This window comes from Chlamydomonas reinhardtii, chromosome 3, assembly GCF_000002595.2.
Source record: "Chlamydomonas reinhardtii strain CC-503 cw92 mt+ chromosome 3, whole genome shotgun sequence".
In the NCBI taxonomy this organism is placed as follows: Eukaryota; Viridiplantae; Chlorophyta; class Chlorophyceae; order Chlamydomonadales; family Chlamydomonadaceae; genus Chlamydomonas; species Chlamydomonas reinhardtii.
This window is the reverse complement of record NC_057006.1, coordinates 1659530-1684123: the sequence shown is the minus strand read 5'-3', so window position 1 is coordinate 1684123 and position 24594 is coordinate 1659530. Positions and strand designations below refer to the sequence as shown.

The following is a 24594-nucleotide window of genomic DNA, read 5'->3' as shown; positions in this document are numbered from 1 at the left end:
AGGGTTGCTACGTGGTGACGGTTGTGGTGCTGGTGCTAGTGGCCGTCCCCAATGACGCTTATTTCCAGATGTGTGCAGTTGAAATGCAGTGGCCACCCTCTTTCATGGACGGCGGGCGTCTGAGTTTGCCGAGCATGCGTCGGTTGGCACGGATGAGCAGTCGCACTGCAATGTGCGACTTGTCTACTACACACGATTCGCGTCACATTGCAGTTACTATGGAGTTATCCTGCTTCCCTGAATTGAGAAGCCGCTTGTGTCAGTCGCTTGAACTCGTATTGCCCTTTCAATAAAGTTGCATTCAAACAGTCTTCTACATACAGATAGCTTCATCATTTGAGACATCTTTCCGGAAAGCTTGCCACAGAGGGAGAGGCCACAGGGGGACACCGATTGTCAGTGCGCCAGACCACCGCTTGCTTGTGTGCGGACACGCAAGGCATTCGTGGCTCTGGTCGCCTGTACCGATGACTATTATAGCCTGCTGAACGTTACGATGGACATCGAGTGCGCCGTGTGTGGCGTGCTGCGAAACGGGTCCGAGTTTTGCCAAGTAAGGCCGTTGCCTACATCGATGCTCATGGGTAGGACGCTATTATGGTTATGGTGATGTAACTGTGGACGCCCTGGAGCGGCGTCCTGGGTCGACGCCAGACAACATCCGGACGTGGCATCCTGTCTTGCGCAGGGGCCTTGGCTGCCGGCCGACCATGTCAAAGCTCTTGGCCACCTCCTCGACTACCAAGGAGACTCCACTCTGTTGCAGCTGGCTAGCCAGAACGCCAAAGAGGCGCGGCACCGCGTCAACTCCCTGGAAGCGGGTGTGGTGCGGCATGCCTTGGACGCGTGGTGTGTCGGCAGCAAGCCCCTATGCTGCTGCTTCCCCTGTGCTTGCTGCCAGCGGGTGAGAGGGGTATTTCTGGTCTGGGAATGATGGAGACAGATGGAAAGGACTAATTGCAGGCGGCAAATGACTGCCGTCACGTGCCCGTCTAGATCGGGCGTCATTCAGGTGCACAGCTGTTCTGTCAGTGTGCGCATGTGCGCTTCCAACTCTCCCCGGCTGATCCAATCCGATTCCACTCATGCACGTGCGCATGCAAATGCAAATACAGGTGCTGTTCTACGGTGACGCACACCGCCACATGCTGGCGGCGTTGCAGCACCCCAGCATAACGGCCCTGCTCAGCCTGCAGGAAGCCGCGCTGGTGCAACAGCTGCAGCAGCAGCCCATGCCGGCAGACTCGCTGGGCGTTGTCGATGACGATGTCGAAGTGGGCGGATGGACGCCGATGCAGTGCCTTGAGGCCATGTACCGCATCTTGATGTGCTTGCTGCCAGAACAACGAGAGGTCCAGGAGGGCGCGACACCTAAGCGGTACGCCTGCGGGCACGCGGAGATGTCGGCGGAGGAGGCCAGCCATCAGAGCGGTAAGCAACCATGGGGCGACTACGTTTGTGGGCAAGCTGCGGGCGTGACGTACAATTGTTGGGTTGTACGGCACACCTGTACAACACGGTCGTCAGGCCTGGGTGCCGTGCAGCGAATTGTGGGGCTTAGCACCGGCGTGCGCCCCTTGCAACCATTGCAGCATGCCAGTTGTGCGCTTCCTTAAGTGGTCAAGGATATTATTGCTGTTGCCGTGCGCAGCGTGCCTCTCAAACCTGGAAATGGTACTGCGCACTGCGCTGGCGGCGGGGCCAGCTGCGGGCGCAGCTGGGGCTGCTGCAGCAGTGGACACGGCTGGGCTGGCAGTACCAGCAGCTGCGGCGGCGGCGCCGGCAGCACCAAACGCCGCAGAGGGGGTGCCGGACGGGGAGTCGTGTGCTCCGCCAGCCGCGTCATCGACTTTTGCACGGCCCTCGGTGAGCCGGGTAGCTAGAAGCACCATGCGCTGATGCATGTGGCCAGTGACTACCAGTGACTACCAGTGACTACCAGTGACTACCAGTGACTACCAAGCATTTAACAGCGAGTGCTTTAACCCTTGTCCCCTTGCGCTGTGCGCTCATAGCTTTTCCTTACATGTGGCCCCTACCTCTTACTTCGTGCAGGCCCCGACAAGCACGGACAGCATTGCCGGCGGTGCCGCAGCCGCCGCAACTAGCGGCAGTGGCCACTGCAATAGGCTGCTTGGACACGTGCACGACCCAGATGAGGTGACGTCATGGGGGGCGCCGCCCCCGCCGCAGGAGGCCATGCAAGAGCCCTCACAGGAGCCCACGCAGCAGCAGCCTAGCGGCGGCACCAAGCGGCGACGCGGGCAGCCCATCAGCGGTTGCCGCGTTCCGCAGCAGCCGCGACAGCGAGACGGCCGGGAAGATGACGACGATGACGATGATGACAGTGCGAAAATTGACGACAACTTCGGCGGCCGGAACGTGCGCCCCCCTGTGGCGACTGGCGCGGCTGGCGGTACTAGCGGTACCGGTGGCGGCGGCAGCGGAACCAGTGGGACATCAGGCGGTGCACAGCCGGGCGGGGCGGGCAGCGGCCGTAGCGGTGGCGGCAGCAAGCAGCACATGATGAAGGAGGGCGCGCACGGCGCCAGCGCTGCTGCGTCTGTTGCGATGCCCGCAGGCAGCAGCTCCTGCCTCGCCAGTGACCCTAGCGGTCCGATTGCTGACGCAGCACAGGACGCAGCGTGCGAGGACACAGGCGAAGCAGGTCGCCACAGTGGTGGCAGGGGCTCGCGGGTGCAGGGGCTAGCCACGCCGTTTGCTCACGACGACGTTGACGCGCCAGAGGAGGACGCGGGGGTGGCGGCGTCCACGGACGGTGCGGCGCAGGCACCGCCCGGCCGCGTACCGCTGAGCGGCTGGGCGGGCGGCGGGCTGGGAGGCGTCCCTCAACCCCAGCAGGTGCCCTCGCCACGCGGCTCGACTGCCTCGCTCGCCACGTGGGGCTCTACGTCCATCACCAGCCGCAACGCCAGCGCAATCGGGCGGGCGCCCTCAGGCTTGGGGCACCTGGGTCCCATGCCAACTGCTGCTGGCATCAGCCGCGGCTCGACATCTGCCGGGGCAGAGCTTGGCGGGGACGGTGATGATGGGCAGCCGCCGGAGGAGCAGCCGGGCGGAGTGGCATGCGAGGCCCCTACGGGTGGCGTGCGGCGATTGGGCATGCGGGCGTCAATGGAGATGTCACCGGCGACGCCATCGCTGCCGACGGTGCAGGAAGAGCCGACAGGTGCGTGCGGTGGGGCTGAGCTTGGGTGGATGGAGGTGTGTGTTTGGGGCGGGTTGCCTGAAGCTGCTGCCGCTGTGCGGGGTTCGCAATGCAGCTGGGCGTAATGGGGATTGGTTCACACACCCCGACGTCTAGCCAAGGCATGTACTATACCGTAAGGTGTCAGCAACCCCTCGACGTGGGCCCTTGCTTCTTGCGACATGGCACCGCAGCTGACCGCGACACTGCCTGCATACATGTGCGCGCAGGGGTGGATCGGAACACGCCGCCACAGGCCCCCGCCGCTGTGCTCGTGCGCCCGGGGGCGCCAGTGCCTACGGCGCCCACGACGCCAGAGAGCATGGCGCCCACGAGCCGGCTGAAGACGGTGGTGGCCTCAGTGGCACGTACGATGACCTCTGTGTGGCGGTCGCTGTGCTCCGTGGTGAAGGGTCGTGGTGGCGCGCAGGCGCAGGGGCGGGAGTTGCTAGTGGCTGGCAGCGGCCCCGAAGGCGGGCGTACATGAGCGAGAGTGCGTGCACTGATGTGCGGCCAGCATGTAGGCGTGCGAGGCGTGCGAGGTAGCCTGTGGACTCGTGTGTATACCGACGCCGCATCGCTCGCAGCAAATTGACGCAGGTAGAGTGAAGCAGGGCCAATGGGCTGACGCGGGCGCGTACAAGCAGGTTTCTTGATATGAAGGACTGCACTGGCTTCAAAGCGTCAACCCCTGGATTTGAAGACTCTAGTTGTGCGGGCGTATGGAAATGGGTCGGAGAAAGGGAAGTGCAGGCTCTTGCAGGCAGGTGCCACCGGCTTGGGTCTTGGGTCTTGGCTTGGATGCCGGATCGGCGCGTGCGCGCCACTGGTCCCTGGATAGCGCACATAGTGCGACAGGAGTTCGGCAAATGTGTACATGCATCTGCCATGTCACTGCCATATTGGGGAAAGGTCACCACGGTTGGGACAGAAGCCAGAAGGGCGCAGCGGTGGCGGTGGGGCCTGGTGCTCAGGGGCCTTCAGGGGTGACTGAGCGTGGACTAGGGCTCTCGCCCGCTTCTGCCACTGCCAGACATTGACGAGGTCGCTTGCCCACACCGTCCAGACAACTCACCTGCTTGCTTACTTATGACACAGGATTTTGTACTATCTTGTGCACCACAAGACACTTGGTTTTATGCCGTTGCAAGGCAAGCTTGGGCGAGCACCAGTAACCTGTTTGAAGTCCAACACGAAATCTTCGAGTGGTACCCTATTTACTCTTCGACAACTGCTTAGCTCTGAACAGAGCTCTGAAGAGCCGAGGCTACGAAACGCAAGGGCGGAACGCTGTGCCACCTTTCGGAATGACTGGGCCGATACATTTTGCAGTATATCATGTCAATCATATGGATGAATGCATGCTCGGCAACCCTCTGGCTCTCAGAGCCGACGGTGATTCTGCGCCGCGCACACCGCGCAGCGCAGTCCAGCCGGTTACTCAAACCGTGATAGCAAGCCAATCCATGCATGTCCGGGCCGGGCGTTGGCGCGTGCTGAGGCCTGGGGACTGGGCCGGCGAGCTGCATATGGTCATTCAGGTGGGTCGTCACTGGCTGCTGTTCGCTTCTTCTCACGCGGTTCCGGAAGGTTGCCTTAGACCTTCATATATGTCAGGGTCCAGCTGAGAGAGGACGGGAACTTGGGGACGGGCGGGCGAGCGGGGGTCCGGGAGGAGAGGGGCAAGAAGTTGCGGGCCATCGTGGCCAGGGGGACGTCAGCACTCTCATGCGCGCGTTCGGTAGCTCGCAACCGCACGACTTCGGATTGCAGTTTGGACATACCGTTTATTGGAGTGGCAAGGAAGGCCCCATCGCCCGCAACTGGTTCGCCGTACCGAATTGTCCGGTCGTCTGGTCCGAATGGTCGTCTGGGCGCTTAAAAGCAGCCATCGCGGGCATTGGGGCTATTATTTGGGCTCTTGCAGCTATCACGTGGCCCTTTGTGACAGGCCCGCTCGCGCGAACCTCGGACGCGTACCGATCGCGACGGCCCGGGCGCGAGCTGGCTTTGAGCCCGCTTAAGTCCCAAGCCACTAGCTAAGGTGAGCAGAACGTATGACATCAGAACTTTAGGTGGCAGGCTTGGCGCACCGGCGAGGAGGAGAAGACCCGCGTTACCAGACGGCCAGCTCCAACCAGCACCGAGTGGCCGGGTTCTCTGCATTTCTGAGCGCTCGTGGGTTGCTTAACAACTTGCGAGCTTGCTAAGCCGTGGGGAAGTTTTGGCTGTGACCTCGCCAGGGCTGGTCGGTGGCGAGTAATCCGGATTTCGCCCCTCTTTCTTACACCTCTGTAGTCGGACTTTTTCACGGCTGGTTCGGCAACCTTCAAGGCTGCCGGTCCTGATCCACGCGCATGAGCTGGCAAGGTTTGACAGAGAACTAGTCGCCGGAACCATGAATCCCGACGAAGGTACGCGGTCGCGACCAACTTACGAGCGGATAAGTGGATGATTTTGCAATGTGCGCGGGTCAAGACAATTTGGGAGCTGGCTTAGGGTGATGGGTTGGATGGGGGCATATGTCCGGACCTCGACCTATATCGGCTTCCACGTCATCTGACCCCGACCCCGACTACACCACAGGTGCCTCTGCCAAGACCCTTGAGTCCAACTGCACGTGCGCCATCTGCGAGGCCAAGGTAAAGGGGAAGAGGGTGCAGGGCCGGGGGAAAGCAGAAGGGGAGCGAGGGGGACTGCTGAGGGGAACTCGACCATCCGATTAGGGTTGTCGAGTGCATACTAACACAAACAGCCAGCTTTGTCAAGAATCGCGGCAACTTTTGCTATCACTGTGCGCCGGATGGGTTCCGGACCGCGCCACTTCATTGGATTGGCAAGGAATCCTAGGATGGGCGTGTCCGTGCCACTCCACTCCACATGGTGCCTCTCGTCGTCTGTTGATGCGGTGACCGCACCCATACGGGCCGCGCACTAGTGCCCTACATGCTCCTTTGGCGCTGCTGGCAATGTGCTTTGCAGGGCGATGGCAAGAATGCGAGGCGCGACCACGCCACGGGCATCGGCTTCCTGCTGCACGACCTATGCGGGGCCGAGGGCGCGTTGGTGGCACGTGGGCACAGCCTTGACACCATGATACACGAGATCAATCACATGGTCAAGATACTGCCGGACGACTGCGGCCGCCTGTGGGAGGTGGACGGGAAGTCGTTGTGCTTCTGCTTCGTGTGCCCCTGCTGCAGCCAGGTGAGGTCCCTGGCTCGAGGGGATGAGATGGAGGGGGGAGTGAGAGGGAGGGAGGGGTCAGGGCACTGGCGGATATGTGTTCGCTTGTCAGAGGGCACAGGACCACTCCATATCACAGTACAACCCATATCCTTACCTGCACCACTTCACTCGCCATAACCATGGTCGCCCGCTCGCCGCCACACAGAACGTGTGCCCAAAGCTCGAGGCCGTATCGGCCCTGCCTGCGAACGCACTGTGTATTCGAAACTCCGCACGCTCCCGCCCGTCCCTCCGCACCCACAGCTGCTGCCCTCAGGCAAGGCCAACGCGCACATGGTGGTGGCCCTGGACGCCGTTCGCCACATGCTGAGCCCCCAGGTTCAAGACCGCTTCAAGACACAGCTCAAGCCACGCGGCGACCTGGCGGGCCGCCGGGCCATGCGCGAGATCCTGCGGGCGGTGGGCCCTGATGTGTGGAAGGTGCTTGGAGCCCGCGCCCCTTCTTCCCAGGCGGGCAGCCAGGCGGGTGGTGCTGCGCAGCCGCCACTGGACTGCAGATCCCTGCGGCCGCAAGCCGAGGTGCACTGGTGTGGCAGCCCGGCCGGGCAGAAACCGTCGGCGGTGCAGGCATGTGAGTAAGGGACCGGCAGTAGCCCGGGTTGGGGGATGGACACACGGCCAAAACGTAGGTGGGTACAACAAGGCCCTTTCGTCGCGATCCCTGAGGACTCACGCCTGAACACCTCTTTTCCCTCGTGGCCATCTCGCTCGCATATGCATGCTCCACAGGGCGTCAGCAAGTCCTACATAGTCTCTGGGAGGCGGCGCGCGACCCGGCTGCGCCGCTGCCCACACTGCCACCACCCCCGCTAGAGCTGGCGCGGCTGCGGTCGTTGCCCGACCACGCGGCACCCGCTGCCGGAGGCTCCAACGCCGCCGCCAGCCTGAAATCGCGTCCGCCAACCCGGAGCAACACCGCCGGCGGCCAGAAGCGCAAGAGGGCATCTGATGAGGCCGGTGCCGGCGCCAACCAGCGGAGCCCTCGCGCCCGCTCTGGCAGCACCGGCAGCACTGTCGCGGCACAGCAGCCGCACCCGCAGGGCAGCGGCGGCAGCGGCTCAGTCGGCAACAATGTCCCGGCGCTGCTGGTAGGTGGGAGTTGGCGCGGAGTACGGTATGTGTGATGCGCCTGTGTGCGTGTGGCGGTCAACCTGCTGCAGTTAACCTGGTGCACCTTACGTAATAGCCGGCAGTCCTGTGTCTCCATTGCCGGCGCATTATTAATGTATGCTGCGCAAGCCTCCCTACCCTGGTCTTACGGCTCTTTGCTCCATCCCCGACCCCTGACCCCTACGCCCTCTCGTCTTATGTAACATGCATGAAACCCCCGCCCCCGCCGTCCACGCAGGCCCTTGAGTCTCTGCCCATCGACGGCCACCAGCCCAACAGCACCAGCAGTCACCGCTGCGAACTGCTCGCCTCAAGCCCGCCGCTGCACGGCGCCCACCGGGCCTGGGCGCCACCGGGCTCGCACTCATCCCTCCACACCTTCCTGGCGGTGAGTGCTAGCCCGGGCTCCGGCGCTGCCGGCGCAGCCGGAGTGGCTGGTGCGCTGGCGTTTGGCCCGCCCGCCTCCTACACAGCCATGCTGCTGGTGGAGGATGTCGGCAACGGCGTCCACTCCACGACTTTCCCGCCGCAGCAGCTGCAGCAGCAGCAGCAGCAGGCGATTTCAGCGCCGCTGCTGTCGACGGCGGCCTCGCAGTCGCACCAGCCGGCCGGCCTTGCGCTGGCTGAGCAGGGCAGCGGCACAGGCTCACAGGGCTGGGCCGCTGCCGGGGCGGTGGTCATGGGCGCGAGCGGTGCCAGCCGCGGAGGTCTGGGCCTGCTGCAGCACTCGCAGTCGCAGTCGCTGCCGTTGCCGGTGGCGACCGTGCGCGCGCCGCGGCCAGCTGTGCCCAGTCACCAGCCGCCTTATTCACTGGCGGCGGCGGCGCCTGGTGCTGCGCCCTCATCCACGCCGGCGAGCACCACAGCCAGCACCGCGCCCCACGGCCCTGCACCTGTCTACCCCTACCTTCATGCAGCTGCTGGATCAACGGCTGCGGGGGCTGCCGCGGCGGCGCGCGGCTACTGCGTCAGCGCGTGCTGCAGCTGCGGCGACGGCTGCTACTGCCAACAGCACCACCACCAGCGCCTGCCGTGCAACGACCACCAACTGCCAGTTGCTCCGCCCGCCTCCTACATGGGCAACACACGCTACGAGCACCCACCCTACCACCAGTGGCCGCCCCACCAGGGCCCGCCCCACCAGCAATCGCCGTACCAGCAACCGCCCCACCAGCAATCGCCGTACCAGCAACCGCCCCACCAGCAATCGCCGTACCAGCAACCGCCTCACCAGCAATCGCCGTACCAGCAACCGCCCCACCAGCAATCGCCGTACCAGCAACCGCCCCACCAGCAATCGCCGTACCAGCAACCGCCCCACCAGCAATCGCCGTACCAGCAACCGCTCCACCAGCAATCGCCGTACCAGCAACCGCCCCACCAGCAATCGCCGTACCAGCAACCGCCCCACCAGCACCAGTTGTACCCACCCCAGCCGCACCCGCATCACGCCCATCACCCTGCGTGGCACCTGCGCGCCTATCCACAGGAGGCCTCTGGGCCGGGCATGCCCTCTAGCGCCCACACCCTGCACGCCCAGGGCTCAGGAAGCGCTGCTGCCAACTACTTCGGGCCAGGTGCTGGCGGCGCCCAGCAGGCGGCCGGCTGCGGTATCGCTGGCGGCGGCAGTGGCGATGCCGCACACGGGCAGCACCATCAGCACCATCAGCACCTGGCCGCAAACGCCGGAATCCAGGTGTACACGGGGGCGCAGACCAACGTGCCATCGCCCGAGGCGGGTCCGGCGGGTCCGGGCTTGTCGTGTGCTCCTGCCTCCGGCGCCTGCACCGCAGCGGCCACCGCCGCAGCCATCGCCACCCCCACCGCTGCTGCTGACGAGCAGGCGCTGGACGTTAACGTTTTTTTCCGTGATGATGAGCAGTAAGGCAGTGCTCAGTAAGGCAGGCTCAGTAAGGCAGGCTCAGTGGCTCAGTGGCTCAGTATGGCAGGCTCAGTGGCTCAGTGGCTCAGTATGGCAGGCTCAGTGGCTCAGTGCTCAGTGGGTAGGCTCAATGCTCAGTAAGGCAGGCTCAGTGGCTCAGTGGCTCAGTCAGGCAGGCTCAGTGGTGTAGCCAGAATTGTTGGGCAGAGCAATAAGTGAGCTCAGTAGGGGGGGCGGGGTCAATGCTCAGTGACAATGACACGCACAAATCGAGAAATGGTTCCAAATTTTTGGATAGAGGCGTGTGCTTAGTAGGCGCCCGCGTCAAGGTGGCTGGGTTGATAACGACCCGGGAGGGGAGGGCTCAGCCCTTTTCCTGCCTCCCTAAGGCAGCCACCTCCTTGTTTCCGTGATGATCGCTTGGCGTGCTTGGATACATGCGACCTAGGTACCGGCATGATGTGAGCGCAGCCCTAACACGTCAACACGCAAGAGGACGGCGGGTTCGGGGCGCGTGGGGATGATGTTACCATGAAGGGGTGATCAGGTTACCGTTTGCATGCGCTCAAGCCAGCAGCTTGCTGTTGAAGATCTGCGTCTGATTGCATGAATGCATGACCGGTTTAAACCAATGACTAGATACTGCGTGCCGACAGTAAGTATGTATACATAGATACTGCACCGCGTTGGTTCGTTGCTGGCTTGACGAAATGTGCACATGCATGAGCGAGGCCTTGAACCGATCGTGTCGTGTGATGCCTTCCAGAGTATCGCACGGCCTGTGAACCATGTATGCTTTATGCTTCACTACCGTCGTCAACTTGTGGTCAACAGCCATGCGACATCGCTGTGGTTCACCCACTCAGATCCATTGCTGAAGTGGCCAACGTCGTGCGTGGCGAAACACTGCCGCAACATGGGTTATAGGTGCCCTGCTGTGATGCCTGGGGTTTCCCCTGGTATATCCTACCAGCAAGTAAGACCAATATCGTACTGTAGGTGCCCTGCTGTGATGCCTGGGGTTTCCCCTGGTATATCCTACCAGCAAGTGAGACCAATATCGTACTGTCGGCTATGTGGCTGTTGCGGGTTGCTATGCATGCAAGGACGGTAGGATGTGACGGGGAGGTGCTGCGCCGTTGCCAGGTTTTGGACGTGCTGGTATGCCCCACCATGGGAGCCCTTGGGGGCATGACCGGCACCACGGGTGGCTGCGACCAAGGGAACTGTTGACTTTTATATATGATAGCTGGAGTACATCGCGCGTCGCAACAGCATTGCGTGATGTGGGATAAGTCTTGAATGGGGCTAGGCTGCTTCAAGGGTACCCTGGCGGTTGGGGGGCAAGGGAGGCCAATCCGCTGATCGTGTCAGTTTGTCGCGACGCTATCAGGTTGGCAAGGCATCTTTCATGTGTGGTTCGCAAGGGGAGTAAACTGGCGCACTTGCAGCACAACGACTGCCTTGCTGCCACCTGCAGCCATTTACGCAGTGCCGTGTAGAGAGTTAAGCATGCCTCCTGTGCCGCCATACAAAAGACAGTTGGCACAGGCAGATCAACAGGATATGCGGTTCCCCCTGCATGTGACAGCAAGTGTTCCCCGGTCACGGGAAAGGGGCTGAGCCCCTCCACAGTCTGCGGCCGAACAACCTCATCGCCTGGACATAGCCGGGGTCGGCTTGTACAGGCACATAGCCAAAACAGGTGTCTAGTAATCGCGATGCCAGCAGAGCCAACCGCAGCCAGACGCAGCACACTTGTCAACAGCCGCACTACTCGTCATGCCGCTACAATGCCCTGACAGCCCCACCGCAGACCGCTACCTAGACACCAGCCGGCTCCTCAGCGTGCGCGTCGGCGCCGCTTCTTAGGCTCTGTCCTCCTCAACGTGGCCTTACTCGCCGCCTCCGCTATGCACACGCATGCCATAACTGCCATGTGCTGCCGCCGCTGCTGCTGGTGGGGCCAGGCTTCCACCACCACCATCGCCGCCGTCGCCGCCGTGGCGCAGGGCCGCAGGCCGCGCTCTACCAAGCACCATCGCCATCATGGTGCTGCGCGTGCCGCATGTTCATCGCAGACTCGATTGGCGTCGCGGGCCTGCGGTGCAACGTTCAACCGGACGGCATCTGAGTCTGTCTGATACCTGACCAGGCCCCCGGGACTGGACTGGACCTGTGCCAGACTTACCACACAGTCCCGCAGTGTTGGCACACTTGGACATCGCGGGCACGGGGACCCCCAAACGGACTCTCCACTTGCAGGCAGCGCTGCCCGTTACCGAGCAGACACTGTTTACACTTTGTGCACGCCTGCATTCACACATTTCATATGCATCGTCCCATCGACGAACACGGGTGCGCACCGTGTGCGTGCGTGTGTGTGTGTGTGTGTGTGTGTGTGTGTGTGTGTGTGTGTGTGTGTGTGTGTGTGTGTGTGTTAAAGAGCACAAGGAAAACATTGCGCAAAGGCAGTGTATGCGATGCAGCAAAGCGACGGTTTACGGATGTTACCTGAAGTTACCTCGCATACCTGCTGCGGTGAGCCGTGTGTGTGTGTGTGTGTGTGTGTGTGTGTGTGTGTTTGTGTCGTCGGGGAGTTACGCCCCGCCTTCAAGCCAGTAGTGGGGGCATGTACGGCAATTGCTTTTGGGCATTTCGTTGGCGTGAGGCAAGCAAGGCAAGCGCGCAAAAACCTGTGTCAAGATTCTTTGGATTCCGCGAGATTCCGCGGGGCACGGGCGCACCGGCGCTCATGTGTGTGCAATGGGACAGTGCTAAGGCAGGTTGGTGAAGTCCCGTAGGCGCTCATGTGCCGATGTGCACTGTCGGGGATCGCTTTGAGATTCCTCCAGAGGGGATGGGTGTGCTCTTCGGACAGTAGCCACACCCTGCCACACCCATGCATCTGCTCCAAGCCTTCACAAGTGATCAGCCGCTGTGCCCTGCTTACAGGAGGCACAGGTAGGTTCATGGGCTCGGGCCTCGGGGGCCCGTGGCGGGGCCCGCCGCCAGATTACGGCCCCACGAAGGAGCAAACAGCAAGGTATCGTTCCGTACCGTGTGCTCCCCCACCTTGAGCCTGTACCTTGATTGTCCCTAAGTGTCCAATGCCCTGCTACACACGAACTTGCTCCTACACCTACTTAAGGGAAAGATATCCGTTTTGAAGTTTTTGGGTAGAGCATCAGGCTACTGCAGCACAGCACTTACGCACGTGCGCAAACAGGGTGAGGCGGCTCTCACGCCACAAAACTGAACCTGCTCGACGAATCGATTGGCTTAGCGCAATAAGCGCCCAGATAAGCATACTGGATGACACCTCCATACATTGCGCCCCACATGACCACCCGACCCCTGCTGCTGGTGGTGCTCCCGGGACAGCGCCGGCGGCTGGCCAAAGCCCATGCGCTTAAGCAGCATAACAAGGCGGATTCGGTTCATGTTGCTTGCTTCCACACTTCAAATGATTCACACGCAAGCATGGGTACACTCAGGGTTGACCCGAGTCATATGTACCCTGAACTCAATACGGTATCATGCAAATAGTACACTATTCACGTACAACAAGATCAGGCTGCGGGTCCACCGTGCATGAGTGGGGGCCGGTGGCGGCGACGAAGTCCCCTGCGCACTCGCTAGCAATGTACATCACCAACGATGGGGGATGCGCCTGCAGCACGGCTCCCGGTTTGCATATGCACACCTTGAACATGCATGCATTCGCACCTAGTGTTAAAGCTGTCGCACAGGTGTGGCCAGATCACGGGACACAAAACAGCACAAGTGCACACGTACAAGCGCACCCATACGCAAACGCACACACAGTGACCCCGCGCTGTGTCTGCCACGTCGCCGCGCACTGTAGAAACTGCGATTACAATCACACGTGGATGGCCGCGCGCTGCTCGCATTTTCCTTCCATTGCAAATCAAGTTTCTGAGGCTGAGTATGGTTGGAAAGCGCGCGCGCAAAATAATCTCTGAATTGATTGTTGCATAGCAGCCAGCCGCCCGAACGCGCTGCTTGCCATACAAGCCATGAACGATAATCGATCCAATTCCTTCCCGACTCAATCCGAACAGGGATAGCCTTGTAATCGCGTGGCGTTGCACGTCCAGTGCCTGTGACACCACCGCTCAGCGGTGTTGACCACCGCGTGCGCTGCCCATGCTACTGACGCGTGCGCAGCTGCTGCGCCGAGCCCCCGCCCGACATGCGGCTGTGTCGAGGCGGCGAGGCGTTGCTGCGCCGGGCCGCCCCCAGTTGCCCGTGCAGCGTCTGTATCTCCCTTTCCATGTCCTCAATAAGCTTGTCCTTGTCAAGCGCAGGGATCGCCGCGGCGCCACCGCTCCCGCTGGTGCCGAACGCCCCGCCGAGCTGCATGGCACTATGGCTGGGGCTCACGCCGCCGCCGCTGCTGGTGCCGCGGCCGCGCAAGCGGTCGCCGTTGAGGCGCAAGGCGCCCACACCCACGCCCACGCCCAGACCTGTGGCCGAGACGGCGCCGCCCGTGGGCGCCGGCGCAAATGCGGAGGAGCTGCCACTGCGCGAGCTGGTTCGCACGCGCAGCTGGCTCTGCTGGTGGAGCTGGTTCTGCAAGTGGTGCAGCTGCGTGAGCTGCGCAATCTGCGCCGCAGCCGCCGCCTGCGCCGTCGCCGCGGAATTGGCGGGCAGGGACAACGAATGTGGCAGCAAGGACGCCGCTCCGCTGCTGGAGGTACCGCCGCCGATGTTCGCCGCCGCGTGCCCTACGGCCGCCGAAGAGCTGGACGCTCCCGTGTTCATCCGGTTGAGAGACGACTGCGGCGACAGCACCGGCGACTGCACGCCTATCAGCACGCCGCTGCCGCTAGCCCCGGCCACGGCTCCGGCCGTGCTGGCGGCGGCTCCCCCCGGTACGCCCGCAAGGCGCGGCGTGTTTGTGCCGGTGCCGGAGTGGCTGAGGCGGCTGGGTACCGCCGGGTAGGTGGACAGGCGGCCCGCGGAGGACATCGACGCGCCGCCGGGGCTGCCCTGCTCGCGCGGCGGCGACTGCGACAGGCGCGGCTGCACGCCGCCCACCGCCCCGCCGGTCAGCCACACACCCCGCGTGTCAGGCACGCCGCTGCTACTGCCGCCCGCCAGGGCCAGGCTCGTGCCCATGGAGGCGCCCATGGCTACGCCCATGCCGGTGCCCGTGCCCCCGCTGCTGCCGCCGCCGCCCGCCGCAAGGGCCGCCGCAAACACGCCGGCGGGGTTCTGGCCCAGTCGGTGCACCGCGCTGCCACCCGCCGCCAGATACGACGCGGCGGTGCGGTCCCGCAGGTCCCTGCTGGTGCTGCTGCGGCGCCGCGCCCACGACCCCACGCCGCCAGGCTGTTCCGCGGAGCCAGCGGACGCACCGCTGCTGCTGCCGACACCGGCTGGGCCCTGGCCCGACGCCGAGCCGAAGTAGGCGTTACCACCGCCGCCGGGCACCGCAAGCGTGTTGTGGCCGGTGGGCGTGGAGGGCCCGCTGCCGGCGGCGGCGCGCACGCCGTACGGCACGGCGGCGGGGGTTATGGAGGCGGTGCTGCTGTTACTGGCAATGCGGGCGGCGGTTTGCGCGGCGGCGTTTGCCTGCGCCGCTGCCGCCAGCGGCGCTGCCTGCGCGAGCAGCGCGGCCAGGGTGCCGCCGGCGCCGCCAGCGGCGGCGCTGGTGCGGGTCTTGAGCGGCTGCACGGGCGACTCGGCGCCGGAGACGCTACCCGCCGCCACTGCCGCCGGCATGCTGACCTGCCCGTGCAGCGACGTGCCGCCGCCGCCGGCCATGCGGCTGCTGCCCCCGACTCCGCTTCCGGCAAAGCCACCGCCTGTGGTCGTCGCCATCACCACCTGGCTCATGCCGCCGCCGCCGCCGCCGCCGCCGGGGACGCCGGCGCCGCGCAGCGCGGCGGCAGTGGCGTTCTGTGCGAAGCGCATGTCCTCATCCACGGCGGGAGCGATGCCGTCCGCAGCCGTACACACGAGCGTGCCCATACTTGATGAGGTGGCCGCGCGCCGCACGCCGCGGGTCGGGTTGCCGTTGCCCGAGCCCAGTAACCGCGGCCCTCCGCTGGCGCCGGCGCTGCCGTCATCGACCGGGTAGTGCGGCGTGCCTGGCCCGCCACTGCCCGTACCCGCACCCAGGTCGCTGCCGTGGCCGAAGCCCGCCAGCAGCCCGGCGGCGCGGATGCTGCCCGGGGGCCCGTGTCCGCGCTGGCTGGTGAAGCTGCCGCCGCCGCTGCTGCTGTAGATGCATTCGATTTGCGCCGCGGCGCTGGCTTGCGCCGCCTGCGCCAGCGGCGCCGCCTGCGCCAGCAATGCAGCCAGAGACGCGCCCGACAGCCCCATGGCGCTGGCAGCGCGCTGCCGGTGCCCCGCGCTCCCAGGCGCCCGCGGCGCGAGCGGCACGGGCGCCGGCGGCGGCCAGTCCCAGTGCGCGAAGGGGTCCGGCTTGCCCTCGGTGTCAGGCTCGGCCTTGCCGTCAGACCCAGACTCTGAACTGGAGCTGTTCTCCTCCTTCACGGTCTTGGTCGCGGGCGGCTTGCTGGCCCCGGCTCGAGGAGAGGAGCCGGGTATGGGCGAGTGCGGCGCCCGTACGACGGCGGTGGGCGAGTGCGGTGCCCGCACGCCAGTCGCAGTTGACGCGTCCACATGCTCCGCCGCGAGCGCCGCCTTCTCTGCCGCCGCTGCCGCCTGCGCCGCCGCCGCTGTGGTGGCGTGCAGGCGCAGGTTAACAGCCGTTGTTGCTCGCCGCACACTCTGCCTGCCGCTGCCGCCGCTGTTGGCGCCGCTGCCGCGACCCCCCACCGGGCTGCCCAACGGACTTGCGCCGTTGGCGCTGCCCTGGCTATGCCTGCCAAAGTTGCTGTGGCCGCTGCCGCCGCTGCTGCGGTCGCCGGCCTCCGAAACCCGCATCGCTTCGTCATTCAGAGATGCAGAGCGGTGCGGCGCACTCATCAGGCCTCCGCTGCCCGGCGTAGGGCCGCTGATGAGACTGCCGCCGCTGTGCAAGCTGCTCGCACCCAGGGCGCTGGTGGCGCGGTGCAGCGCAGAGCCACTGCCTGAGCTGCCGGTCGCGGCGCGAACAGGTGGCGCGTGTGACACCGGCGGCTCGCGGGCACGCGAGGGGACGCCCAGTGGCGGCTGTGGCGGCGCCACACACAACGCCGCGGCGGCGAGGTCCGCCGCCGGTCCGCTCCTCAAGCCCGCCGCGGGGTCCAAGGTGGCCATGCCAGACCGCAGCGAGGGCATCATCTCATCCGTTGTCTCTGACGCCGTGCTGGGCAGATGTATGAGAGACGCCAGCGCACCGCCCCCGCACTCGGCGCCCCTCGTATCGCCGCCCTCCGGCCCCGAGACCGGCCCCACGTCGATGCCCGTTGAGCCCATGGCACCTGACGGCAGGTTGGCGGCTAACACCAACGCGGCGTGAGCGGCAATGCCGCCCCGGTTGCTGCTGCTGCTGGTGCCGCCGAGGCTGGTTCCGCCCAGACCACCTCCAGCCCCGCCGGCGCCGACACGCTCTTCGCGGACAGAGCGAATCAGGCCCGACAGGCTCTCCGGGTCCTCGCTAGGGATCGTCTCCAGCGCCAGACGGCTGCTGGCACGCCGCCCCAATGCGTTGCCGCGCAGCGCGTCAGCGATGGGTGGGGCCGCCCGTGCGCCGCCGCCTGCGGCGTCGCCGCTAGAAGAGCCGTTGCCGCCGCTACCGCTGCCGCCGCCCGCGTCCGCTACGCTGGCCTGCGGCCCGCTGGAGAAGCGAGGCGGTTGCAAGCCGTCGGCGGCGGAGCCGCTGCCGCCGTCGTCAGCGCTGGCGGCGCCCGCGCGCGCGACGCCGAGCGACGGCTCCGTCCCCGCACGCCGCCGATTACTGCCGCCGGCCGTGTCATTTGACCAGGCCGTCGGCCGTAGCGCTGACGATCCGTCAGCAAGCAGCACCGCCACCGCTGTGCCCACTGCGGCGCCGCTGGCGCCGCTGCCAGGCACACCGCCGCTGGCGTGCTCTCGAGCGCCGGAGGGCGCCCCGCTGCTGGCGCCGACCACGCTGCCACTGCCCGACGCCGAGGCCTGGTCCCCGCCACCTCCGCCACCAGCGGCGCTCGACCCCGTGACGCCCACGTTGGAGCTCGACGACCTGAGCAGCGGCCCCAGCACCACCTGCTCCATGAGCTTCTGCGTGTTGCCGCCCGAGTCCGCCCTCAACGACGCAGTGCCGGGCGCGCCGGAGCCCGAGCCCACCGCCGCTGCGCCGGCCATGCCGCTGCCAGCCATGCCGCGCAGGGACCGCGGCTGCATCATGGCTGCGCCGCTCAGAGAGCCACTGCTGGTGGTCCGCATCATGCTGCCATCCGCCACAGCCGCCGTCGCCTGTGACACCGTCGGCCCGCCCGCGTCCGCGGTGTGCGGCTGCGTGCCGCTGCCCGAAGGGCTGCCGCAGCTGCGAGGCGTGCTGGCGCCACTGCCCGCGCCAGTGGCCGTGGCCCGCCTGGAGCCGCCGCCGCCGCCCAGCGCCCCGCCGCCACCGCCGCTCTCGGCGCCTGACGTGGACGTGAGCGCGTGCCCAGACAGATTGGCACGCAGCACGGCTGCATACATGGACGTGGAGCCCGGCGCGCCGGAGGCCCCGGGCACGCCGCCGGCTCCGCTGCCGCCGCCGCCGCTGGAAAAGGCCTGGAAAGGCACGTTCGACTGGCTGTGGATTGGGCTGGGCGCGAGCGGCGTGCTAGCGCCACTGACCGGGCGGCTGAGCTGGCGGGCCAGGGTTGGCACGCCACCACCGGCGCCAGAGCCGCCGCCGCCGCCGCCACCGGCGCCTGCCGTGTATGCGGCAGTGCCGGAGGGCGGCCGGCTGCCGGCGCCGTGCATGCTGCTGCTGGCGCCCGCCGCCGCCACGAGCGTGTCGGGCGGGAAGATGCGGCCGGCACTGCTGTTGGACAGCGGCGAGGGGCCGTGCGGGCCGGCCAGGCCCGAGCCCGAGGTCCCGGCCGTAAAGCTCATGGACGCGCGCCGTTGCAACGCCACCAACGGCACGGCGCCGACGCCGCCACCACCACCGCCTGGTGCGCCGCTGGCGCCCGCGCCGCGGGCGCTGCCGCCGCCGCCCGCACCTGTCAGCACCGCTGCCATGGCCGGGTGGACGGAACCCAAGCTGCCGCCCACGTTGCCGTCGCCGTGCGCGCCTGACCGCGGCCCCACGTTGGCCGTGGGCGGCGCCTGCGCGTCCATCACCCAATCGCTGGGGATGGCGTGGAAGGACTGCGACTTGGATCCCGCCAGCTTCGCGAAACGCGCCTGCGCGTTGCTCAGGCTGTTGCGTGACAACCCCCGGTCGCCACCGCCCGCGTCGTACTTCTTCTCGCCGGGCGGCGGCGGCGCCTGCGGCGCCGGCGCGCTGGGCGAGCTCTGCAGGTGCACCTGCGACTGCGACGGCGGCGGCATTAGGCCGGCGTTGCCGCCTCCGCGCGAGGAGGACGAGCCCACGCCCGTCATGGCTGCCAGGAGGGCCGCCTGGCCGGGTGCCGTGTCCGCATCGCGGCTGGAGATGGGCGGTGCGAGTTCGGACGACGAGCCATTGTTGGACTGCGCGCCTGCGGAGGATGTCGCGTGCCGGTTGCTGAGCAGCTCGGGATTGCTGCGGCCGCCGGCACGCATGGCCGCCGCTGCCGCAGCGGCGGCGGCCGCCGAGGTGGAGGCATTGGTCATGATGCTGAGGCCGCTGGCGCCGCGCTGCTGCGAGCCGCGCAGGCCGAAGCTGCTGCCTGCGCTGGCCGGCGGCAAGCCCGGTGACGAATGCCCGCCGGCCCCGCCTGCGGCGCCCACGCTGCTGCCTGCGTCGGCCGCGCTGGTGAGCCCCGCGGTCGCTGCGGCCGAGCCCAGGTCCGCCTGGCTGGCGCTGTTGTAGGGCATGAGGCCGTAGGACAGGACGTCGGAGGCGCGGCGCGCTTTGGACGAGTTGAGCGCCATGGCTGCCGGCCACTGCATGCCAGCGTTGGGCGGCGCTGCCAGGCCCTGTAAAAGTGGTGCGCCGAGCAGCGTACCGGCCATTGTCAAAATGAGTTCTTCAGCAGTCATCACGGTTCAATTGCAGATTGCAAGCACAATCGCCCAGAACAAGTGAAACCAAAGCGGGCCGCCAACCCAATTCCTACCTGAGCCTGCATCTGCGTGAATGACTCCTGCCTCTCCGTAAGTGAGATCGTATACGCCATGGTGTCGCTGGCACGCCGCGTGCGCATGCCCAGCGGGCTGCGGGGACTGCAGCCCGCGCCGCCCGCCGTGCCCGTGCCACTGTGGTGGGGGCTGTGGTGCGGGCTCGGGTGCGGACTGCCGCCCCCGCTGCCGCGCGCCACCGCCAGGGCCGCCGTCAGAGTTGTCGACCCAACACCGCCCGCAGGCATGGGCCCGCTCGCCAGGCCGCCCGCGCCCATCCTAGACATGTTCGCTGGGCCGCCGCCGCCGACGGAGAATGAGTTATTCCGGCTGCCGCCGCGCGCACCGGCCGCGGCTGCGGCTGCGGCCGCCGCGGCCACGGCTGCGGGCATGCTGGGTGAGTTGGAGTTGTGCCCGGTGGCGCGGGAGCCGCGGCCGGAGGGCCCGCCCGTAAGCATGACGCTTTGGGATGGCGAGTTGCGTATGAGCGGGCTGCCGGGGCGGTCCGACCCCAGGGCACTCATCACGGCTGCTGGATCCAGGCCGGGGTGTGTGCTCATCAGGTTCCGCACCAGGCCGCCCGTGCTCATGAGCGCGGCAGCGGGCGGACCGTTGGAGGAGCCTGCAGCAAAGTCAGGCGGGCATAAACGGCGGCGCGTTGGCGACGTGTGAAAGCCGCAGCGCTGCCACTCCGCCCCCATGCGCGAAGCACGCAGTCGCACTTGCGCATAAGCACTTCTTAGGCACCCCCGTTGACCCCGACCCAACCAAAGCCCCAGCCAACACCCCAGCCAACACCCCAACCAACGACGCCGCCGCCACGCACCCGCCATGGCCTGCATCATGGCCTGCCGGTTGAGTGACGCGCGCGGCGACAGGTGGTTGGAGTGCAGCGCGGGGATGCCGGTGCCGGTGCCGGTGGCGTGGCAGCCCGTCAGGTCGCCGCTGCCCTGCTTTATCCAGCTGGTGCGCATCTGCCGCTGCTGCGCCGCGGCCGCAGCCTGCACACAGCGACGGCACACAGATGCCGTACAGTCAAGGGCAGAGATTATGGGTGACGCAGACACGGTCCCCCGTCATGCCCCCGTCACCCACCGCCCCCCTCTCTCGCTCCTGGTGAGCCACCCTGCCTCAGGCTTCCTGCAAATGCCGCCCGCCACTACGCTGCAGGGCACCCCAGCCCTTCATCTGTGCCAATGCCCCTTACGCCCGTCTTCATCCGGCGCACCCACCCTGAATGAGCTGATGGCGTCCTGAAGCAGCGCTTGGCTGAGCGCCTCGGGCCGGTTCAGCCAGGGGTGCTGCAGAGCCTCCTCCGCCGTCAGCCGCTGGGAGGGCTCGCGCTTGAGCAGCCGACTCACCAGGTCGCGCGCGCCCTCACTCACCTGCAAACAGACCGCAGTAGACATACTAAGAAATACCAGCACCCAGTTCGTGCTCTGGCACGCTCGTAGCAGTTGTGGACACACGTTGCAACGGCCGTCCCGGCGGCGCCAAGTTGCCCAGCAGCCCCCGGGGTCCATGTGCGCCCGGAGACGCCGAGCCACCCCACCCCAGCACCACCCCAGCACGCACCAGCGCCCATCGGCGGCCGTGGAAGTTCCACTCTCCGCTCTTGACCCGCATCATCACGGTCTCCAAGTTGGCGGACTGAAACGGCGTCTGCGGGTGATGGCGCAGGCAACCAACACGCGTGCCAACAGTGAGACCCGCTGTCCAAGGCTGCCCGCTTCCTTATCCAAGCCCCAGCCTCTTCCTCACACACACACAGCCCACCCCTATGACTCCCTTGATCCTGCCATACGCTTTCCACACCGGCTTCCCATACCGGCAGCCGGCCAGCTAGACCAGCGCGTCCCCGATTCATCCCCCGCTGTCCCTCCCTTCATGCCGTGGGAGCTGTGGGGCCTGCTGCGCGCTAACGCCGCCCCCAGCCCCCAGCCGTCAGCCCGCCGCCGCCCGCCGCGGCTCCGCACCTGGCCGCTCAGCAGGAAGAAGAGCATCACGCCCAGCGCCCACATGTCCACCTCCGGCCCACAGCCGTTCTGTGTGGCGTTGACACACATGGGGCACGCGGACGCGCAATGACCGGCAAGGGTGTACGGTTTGAGTCGCGCACACGTCGCGAAGAGCAGGAGGCCCAACACACCCGGCCCCAGTGTCCCTGCATCTATACCCGCAGCTCCACGCAGCCCGCCTACGGGGCTCGGCTGCTCTTCTCCTATCCACGCACAGCCGCCCCTTCCGCCTCTACATCTTACCACCCGCTCTCTTTGGGGCTGACCACCCCGCCCTCAGCCAGCGGCGCTCCACGGCGCCCAGGTCCCTCCCTGCCTCACCTTGGACACCACGTCCGGCGCGTTCAGCAGCTCCGGCGCCACGAAGTCAGGCGTGCCGCCGGGGTCGGTGGGTGTGTACACGAAGGCCGCCAGCGAGAAGTCAATCAGCTTTATGAGCGAATCCTCGCGCCTGCAACAGTGCAAGGGCCGAGTTCGAGGACAGGCCGCGAAGCGTGGTGTGCAGATGCGCGTCGCGAGGTCTAGGTGCTCAACCCAGAACTGCGGGGTCCAGGTGCTCAGTCAAAGTTGGCGGAGGCTCCAACCTCATGCGCACTCGGCGGACCACGTCGCCCCCCTTTCGCCTGCGTATCCACCCCGCTCACAGCGCCATACACAGCCCAGCCCAGAAGCGCCGCTGCAGTGTGCCACACCCACCGCGTCGCGAACACCACGTTCTCCGGCTTGATGTCCATGTGCACGATGGCGTTCTGGTGCAGGTGCGCCACCGCCGCCAGCAGCTGCCGCATCAGCCACGCCACCTCGCGCTCGCAGTACGTGGCGCTGGCCGCCAGCCGCTCCACCAGCCCGCCGCCGTCGCACAGCTCTGCAGCGTGCATGTGGGCACCGGCAACCGAGCAGGTCGGCTTCGCGCGAACAGGGCACACATGGCCCCGCCAGCTCCCTCGACAGCAGTGTGCACCACGGCGGCATGTCCCTAGCGCATTCCTTCCCCAGCTGCCCTGACCGAGTACCCACGAAACGAAGTGCTAGCGAGGGGCCCCACCCAGCGGGGGCCCGACAGCCCAGCCCAGCGCACATTGGGTCAGTCCTGGTAACCCCCACGACCCCGCCCACCCACCCACCCAGTACCCACCAGCGATGAAGTACATCCGAGCAGAGGACCGCAGCACCTGATAGAAGGCCCAGGGACCAAGCACAGGTTCAGGCGAAACGTGAAAGCAAGCACGTCCTGCCAGCCGCACAACCTGTCCCTGACTCCCGTTGCACCCTCGCTCCCTGCCACCTCCACAGCATCGCCCGCCACCGCAACCGCCTTCGCCTCACCTGCTTGAGCTGGCAGATGTGTGGGTGCACGCCCACCGCGCTCCACACCTGCGCCTCCCGGTATACGATCTCGCTGTACTCTATCATGGCCTCCTTCTTTATAATCTTCACCGCCACGGCCTCGCCGCCCTCGTGCAGCCGGCCGCGCAGCACGCACGCGAACAGCCCCGAGCCCAGCATGCCCGACCAGTCCACCTCGCAAATGTCGCCCAGGTGAAGTTCGTTCAGCAAGGCGGCGCCGCCCGGCCGCCGTGACGGCGGCAGCGGCAGCGCGCCGGCCGGCGGCGCTGCCATCAGCGCCTTCCGGTACGCCGCCTGCCGCGCCGCCGGTGTGGAGCGGGCTAGGTCGCGGGTCCAGGCTTCGAGCGCTGCTGCATCGTCTGTATACAGGTCCTTTGTGGCGCCGCTGGTGGCGACCACACGCACGCCATACATCGTGGCGCCGTTGCGGTAGCGCTCCGGCGGCAGCGGCAGCACCTCACGCACCGCGCTGGGCAGCACATAGCGCCCCTCGCGCTTGATTAGCTGGCATTACATGAGGGGTGTTGCAGGGAGGGGGCGAGGGGGTGGGGTTACTGTTGAAAGTGTGCTGCGCTGGTGCGGGGGTTTGGAGGGTTGAGTTGTCTAGGGTCGGCGGGTGCAGAGAAACTGTTATACCCGTCAGTGTTATACCAGGAGAGAGCCCATGCCAAGATATGTGGTTCCCCTCGCATGGGAAAAGTGGGCTGGGGCGATCCTATGGGGCTTCGCCCCGCCTGGATCGCTTCGGTTCTCAGCCCATGAAAAACTGATGCCAAGTTCCCCGGGCACACTCATCCCAGGCCAGGCCAGGGACAGGCAGGGGCGGGCTCGACAGGGTGCATGACCTGCATGTGTCTGGCCCAGAAACCGTGCGTTTAACCCTGTCGCGCCCGTGCCCTGGCGTGCGCATACCATTCTTCGCCCCAGCCCCTAGGCCTCCCTCCGGCCCCATGCCGCTTGACCACAACACACACCCCATCCCACTGCCCACCTTTGGCGATACCGCGTAGGTGAACCCTGTGTCGTCCAGCTGGAACCAACGCGACAGCCACGACTTGAAGGCCCGTGAGCGCTTCCATAGGAACCCATGGCGCACCGGGCTCAGGACCTGACCCAGACGACACAGCAGCACACAAGCAGACAACGGTTGCTCGGCTGCAGTGCTCAGGGTCGCTAAAGCAAGCGTCAGGATTCCGCATTAGTACACTGGTAGAAACAGGGCCCCCAGAACTCCTGCACAGCCTCTGAAGAGCATTCGGCCCAAAGCTGACCAGTACTTAAGAGATGGCATATGACAGACTGACCTCTGGCAGTGCCTGCAGCGACCTGACGCTACCAGGGCTTGGGCTCGCCGTCAAGCCACTGTCAGCAGCCAGCGACATGTTTAGACACCTCGCTATTACAATAGGTGAGGGCTCAAAGCTGCTGAGGCGACCAAGCGGGCCTCATCGACGGGATTCCCGGGCACCGCCGTTTCAATTGAGGTCCTCGCAGCATCCCCATTCTGAGTCAAACTGGTAGGCTATAAACAGGGCCCCGCGTAAGACTGCGTTGCGGGCCCTGTCAACTCTACACTTGCTCGTATATTGCTGCTGATGAAAGCAACCAATTCATCACAAGAAGCG

The 24594-nt window shown here is 66.0% G+C and overlaps 3 protein-coding genes across 3 annotated transcripts; 2 read left to right on the top strand and 1 right to left on the bottom strand.

The window, feature by feature from the left end:
- The first annotated feature begins 222 nt into the window (after positions 1-222).
- Positions 223-4099, top strand: CHLRE_03g153250v5 (uncharacterized protein). Its single transcript, XM_043060550.1, has 6 exons — positions 223-553; positions 689-904; positions 1116-1431; positions 1652-1866; positions 2056-3190; positions 3439-4099. Exons 1-6 carry the CDS (start codon positions 497-499, stop codon positions 3693-3695), a joined length of 2196 nt encoding a protein of 731 aa, XP_042925679.1. The 5' UTR covers positions 223-496; the 3' UTR covers positions 3696-4099.
- A 213-nt stretch (positions 4100-4312) lies between these two features.
- CHLRE_03g153200v5 (uncharacterized protein) lies at positions 4313-10968 on the top strand. The gene is made up of 8 exons (XM_043060549.1): positions 4313-4749; positions 5160-5252; positions 5507-5622; positions 5795-5850; positions 6191-6415; positions 6701-7028; positions 7187-7545; positions 7806-10968. The coding sequence occupies exons 3-8, from the start codon at positions 5607-5609 to the stop codon at positions 9450-9452; spliced, it is 2631 nt and encodes an 876-aa protein (XP_042925678.1). The 5' UTR covers positions 4313-4749; positions 5160-5252; positions 5507-5606; the 3' UTR covers positions 9453-10968.
- A 1312-nt stretch (positions 10969-12280) lies between these two features.
- Positions 12281-24572, bottom strand: CHLRE_03g153150v5 (uncharacterized protein). The gene is made up of 12 exons (XM_001697506.2): positions 24274-24572; positions 23961-24077; positions 22949-23473; positions 22758-22794; positions 22319-22487; positions 21944-22073; positions 21581-21649; positions 21180-21266; positions 20837-20989; positions 20431-20605; positions 19604-20226; positions 12281-19463 (listed from the first exon to the last, which is right to left on the bottom strand). The coding sequence occupies exons 1-12, from the start codon at positions 24349-24351 to the stop codon at positions 13623-13625; spliced, it is 8004 nt and encodes a 2667-aa protein (XP_001697558.2). The 5' UTR covers positions 24352-24572; the 3' UTR covers positions 12281-13622.
- Positions 24573-24594: the final 22 nt, after the last annotated feature.

Excerpts from the sequence above, each read along its gene's own strand:
- CHLRE_03g153250v5 (XM_043060550.1), top strand. The coding sequence starts at position 497 with ATGGACATCGAGTGCGCCGTGTGTGGCGTGCTGCGAAACGGGTCCGAG. Across the intron at positions 554-688 it reads ACGGGTCCGAGTTTTGCCAA|GGGCCTTGGCTGCCGGCCGA; the intron begins GTAAGGCCGTTG and ends TGTCTTGCGCAG. Across the intron at positions 1,867-2,055 it reads CGACTTTTGCACGGCCCTCG|GCCCCGACAAGCACGGACAG; the intron begins GTGAGCCGGGTA and ends TACTTCGTGCAG.
- CHLRE_03g153200v5 (XM_043060549.1), top strand. Across the intron at positions 5,851-6,190 it reads GCGCCATCTGCGAGGCCAAG|GGCGATGGCAAGAATGCGAG; the intron begins GTAAAGGGGAAG and ends TGTGCTTTGCAG. Across the intron at positions 6,416-6,700 it reads TGTGCCCCTGCTGCAGCCAG|CTGCTGCCCTCAGGCAAGGC; the intron begins GTGAGGTCCCTG and ends CCGCACCCACAG.
- CHLRE_03g153150v5 (XM_001697506.2), bottom strand. The coding sequence starts at position 24,351 with ATGTCGCTGGCTGCTGACAGTGGCTTGACGGCGAGCCCAAGCCCTGGT. Across the intron at positions 23,474-23,960 it reads CCTACGCGGTATCGCCAAAG|CTAATCAAGCGCGAGGGGCG; the intron begins GTGGGCAGTGGG and ends ATGTAATGCCAG. Across the intron at positions 21,267-21,580 it reads TCTTCCTGCTGAGCGGCCAG|ACGCCGTTTCAGTCCGCCAA; the intron begins GTGCGGAGCCGC and ends CATCACCCGCAG.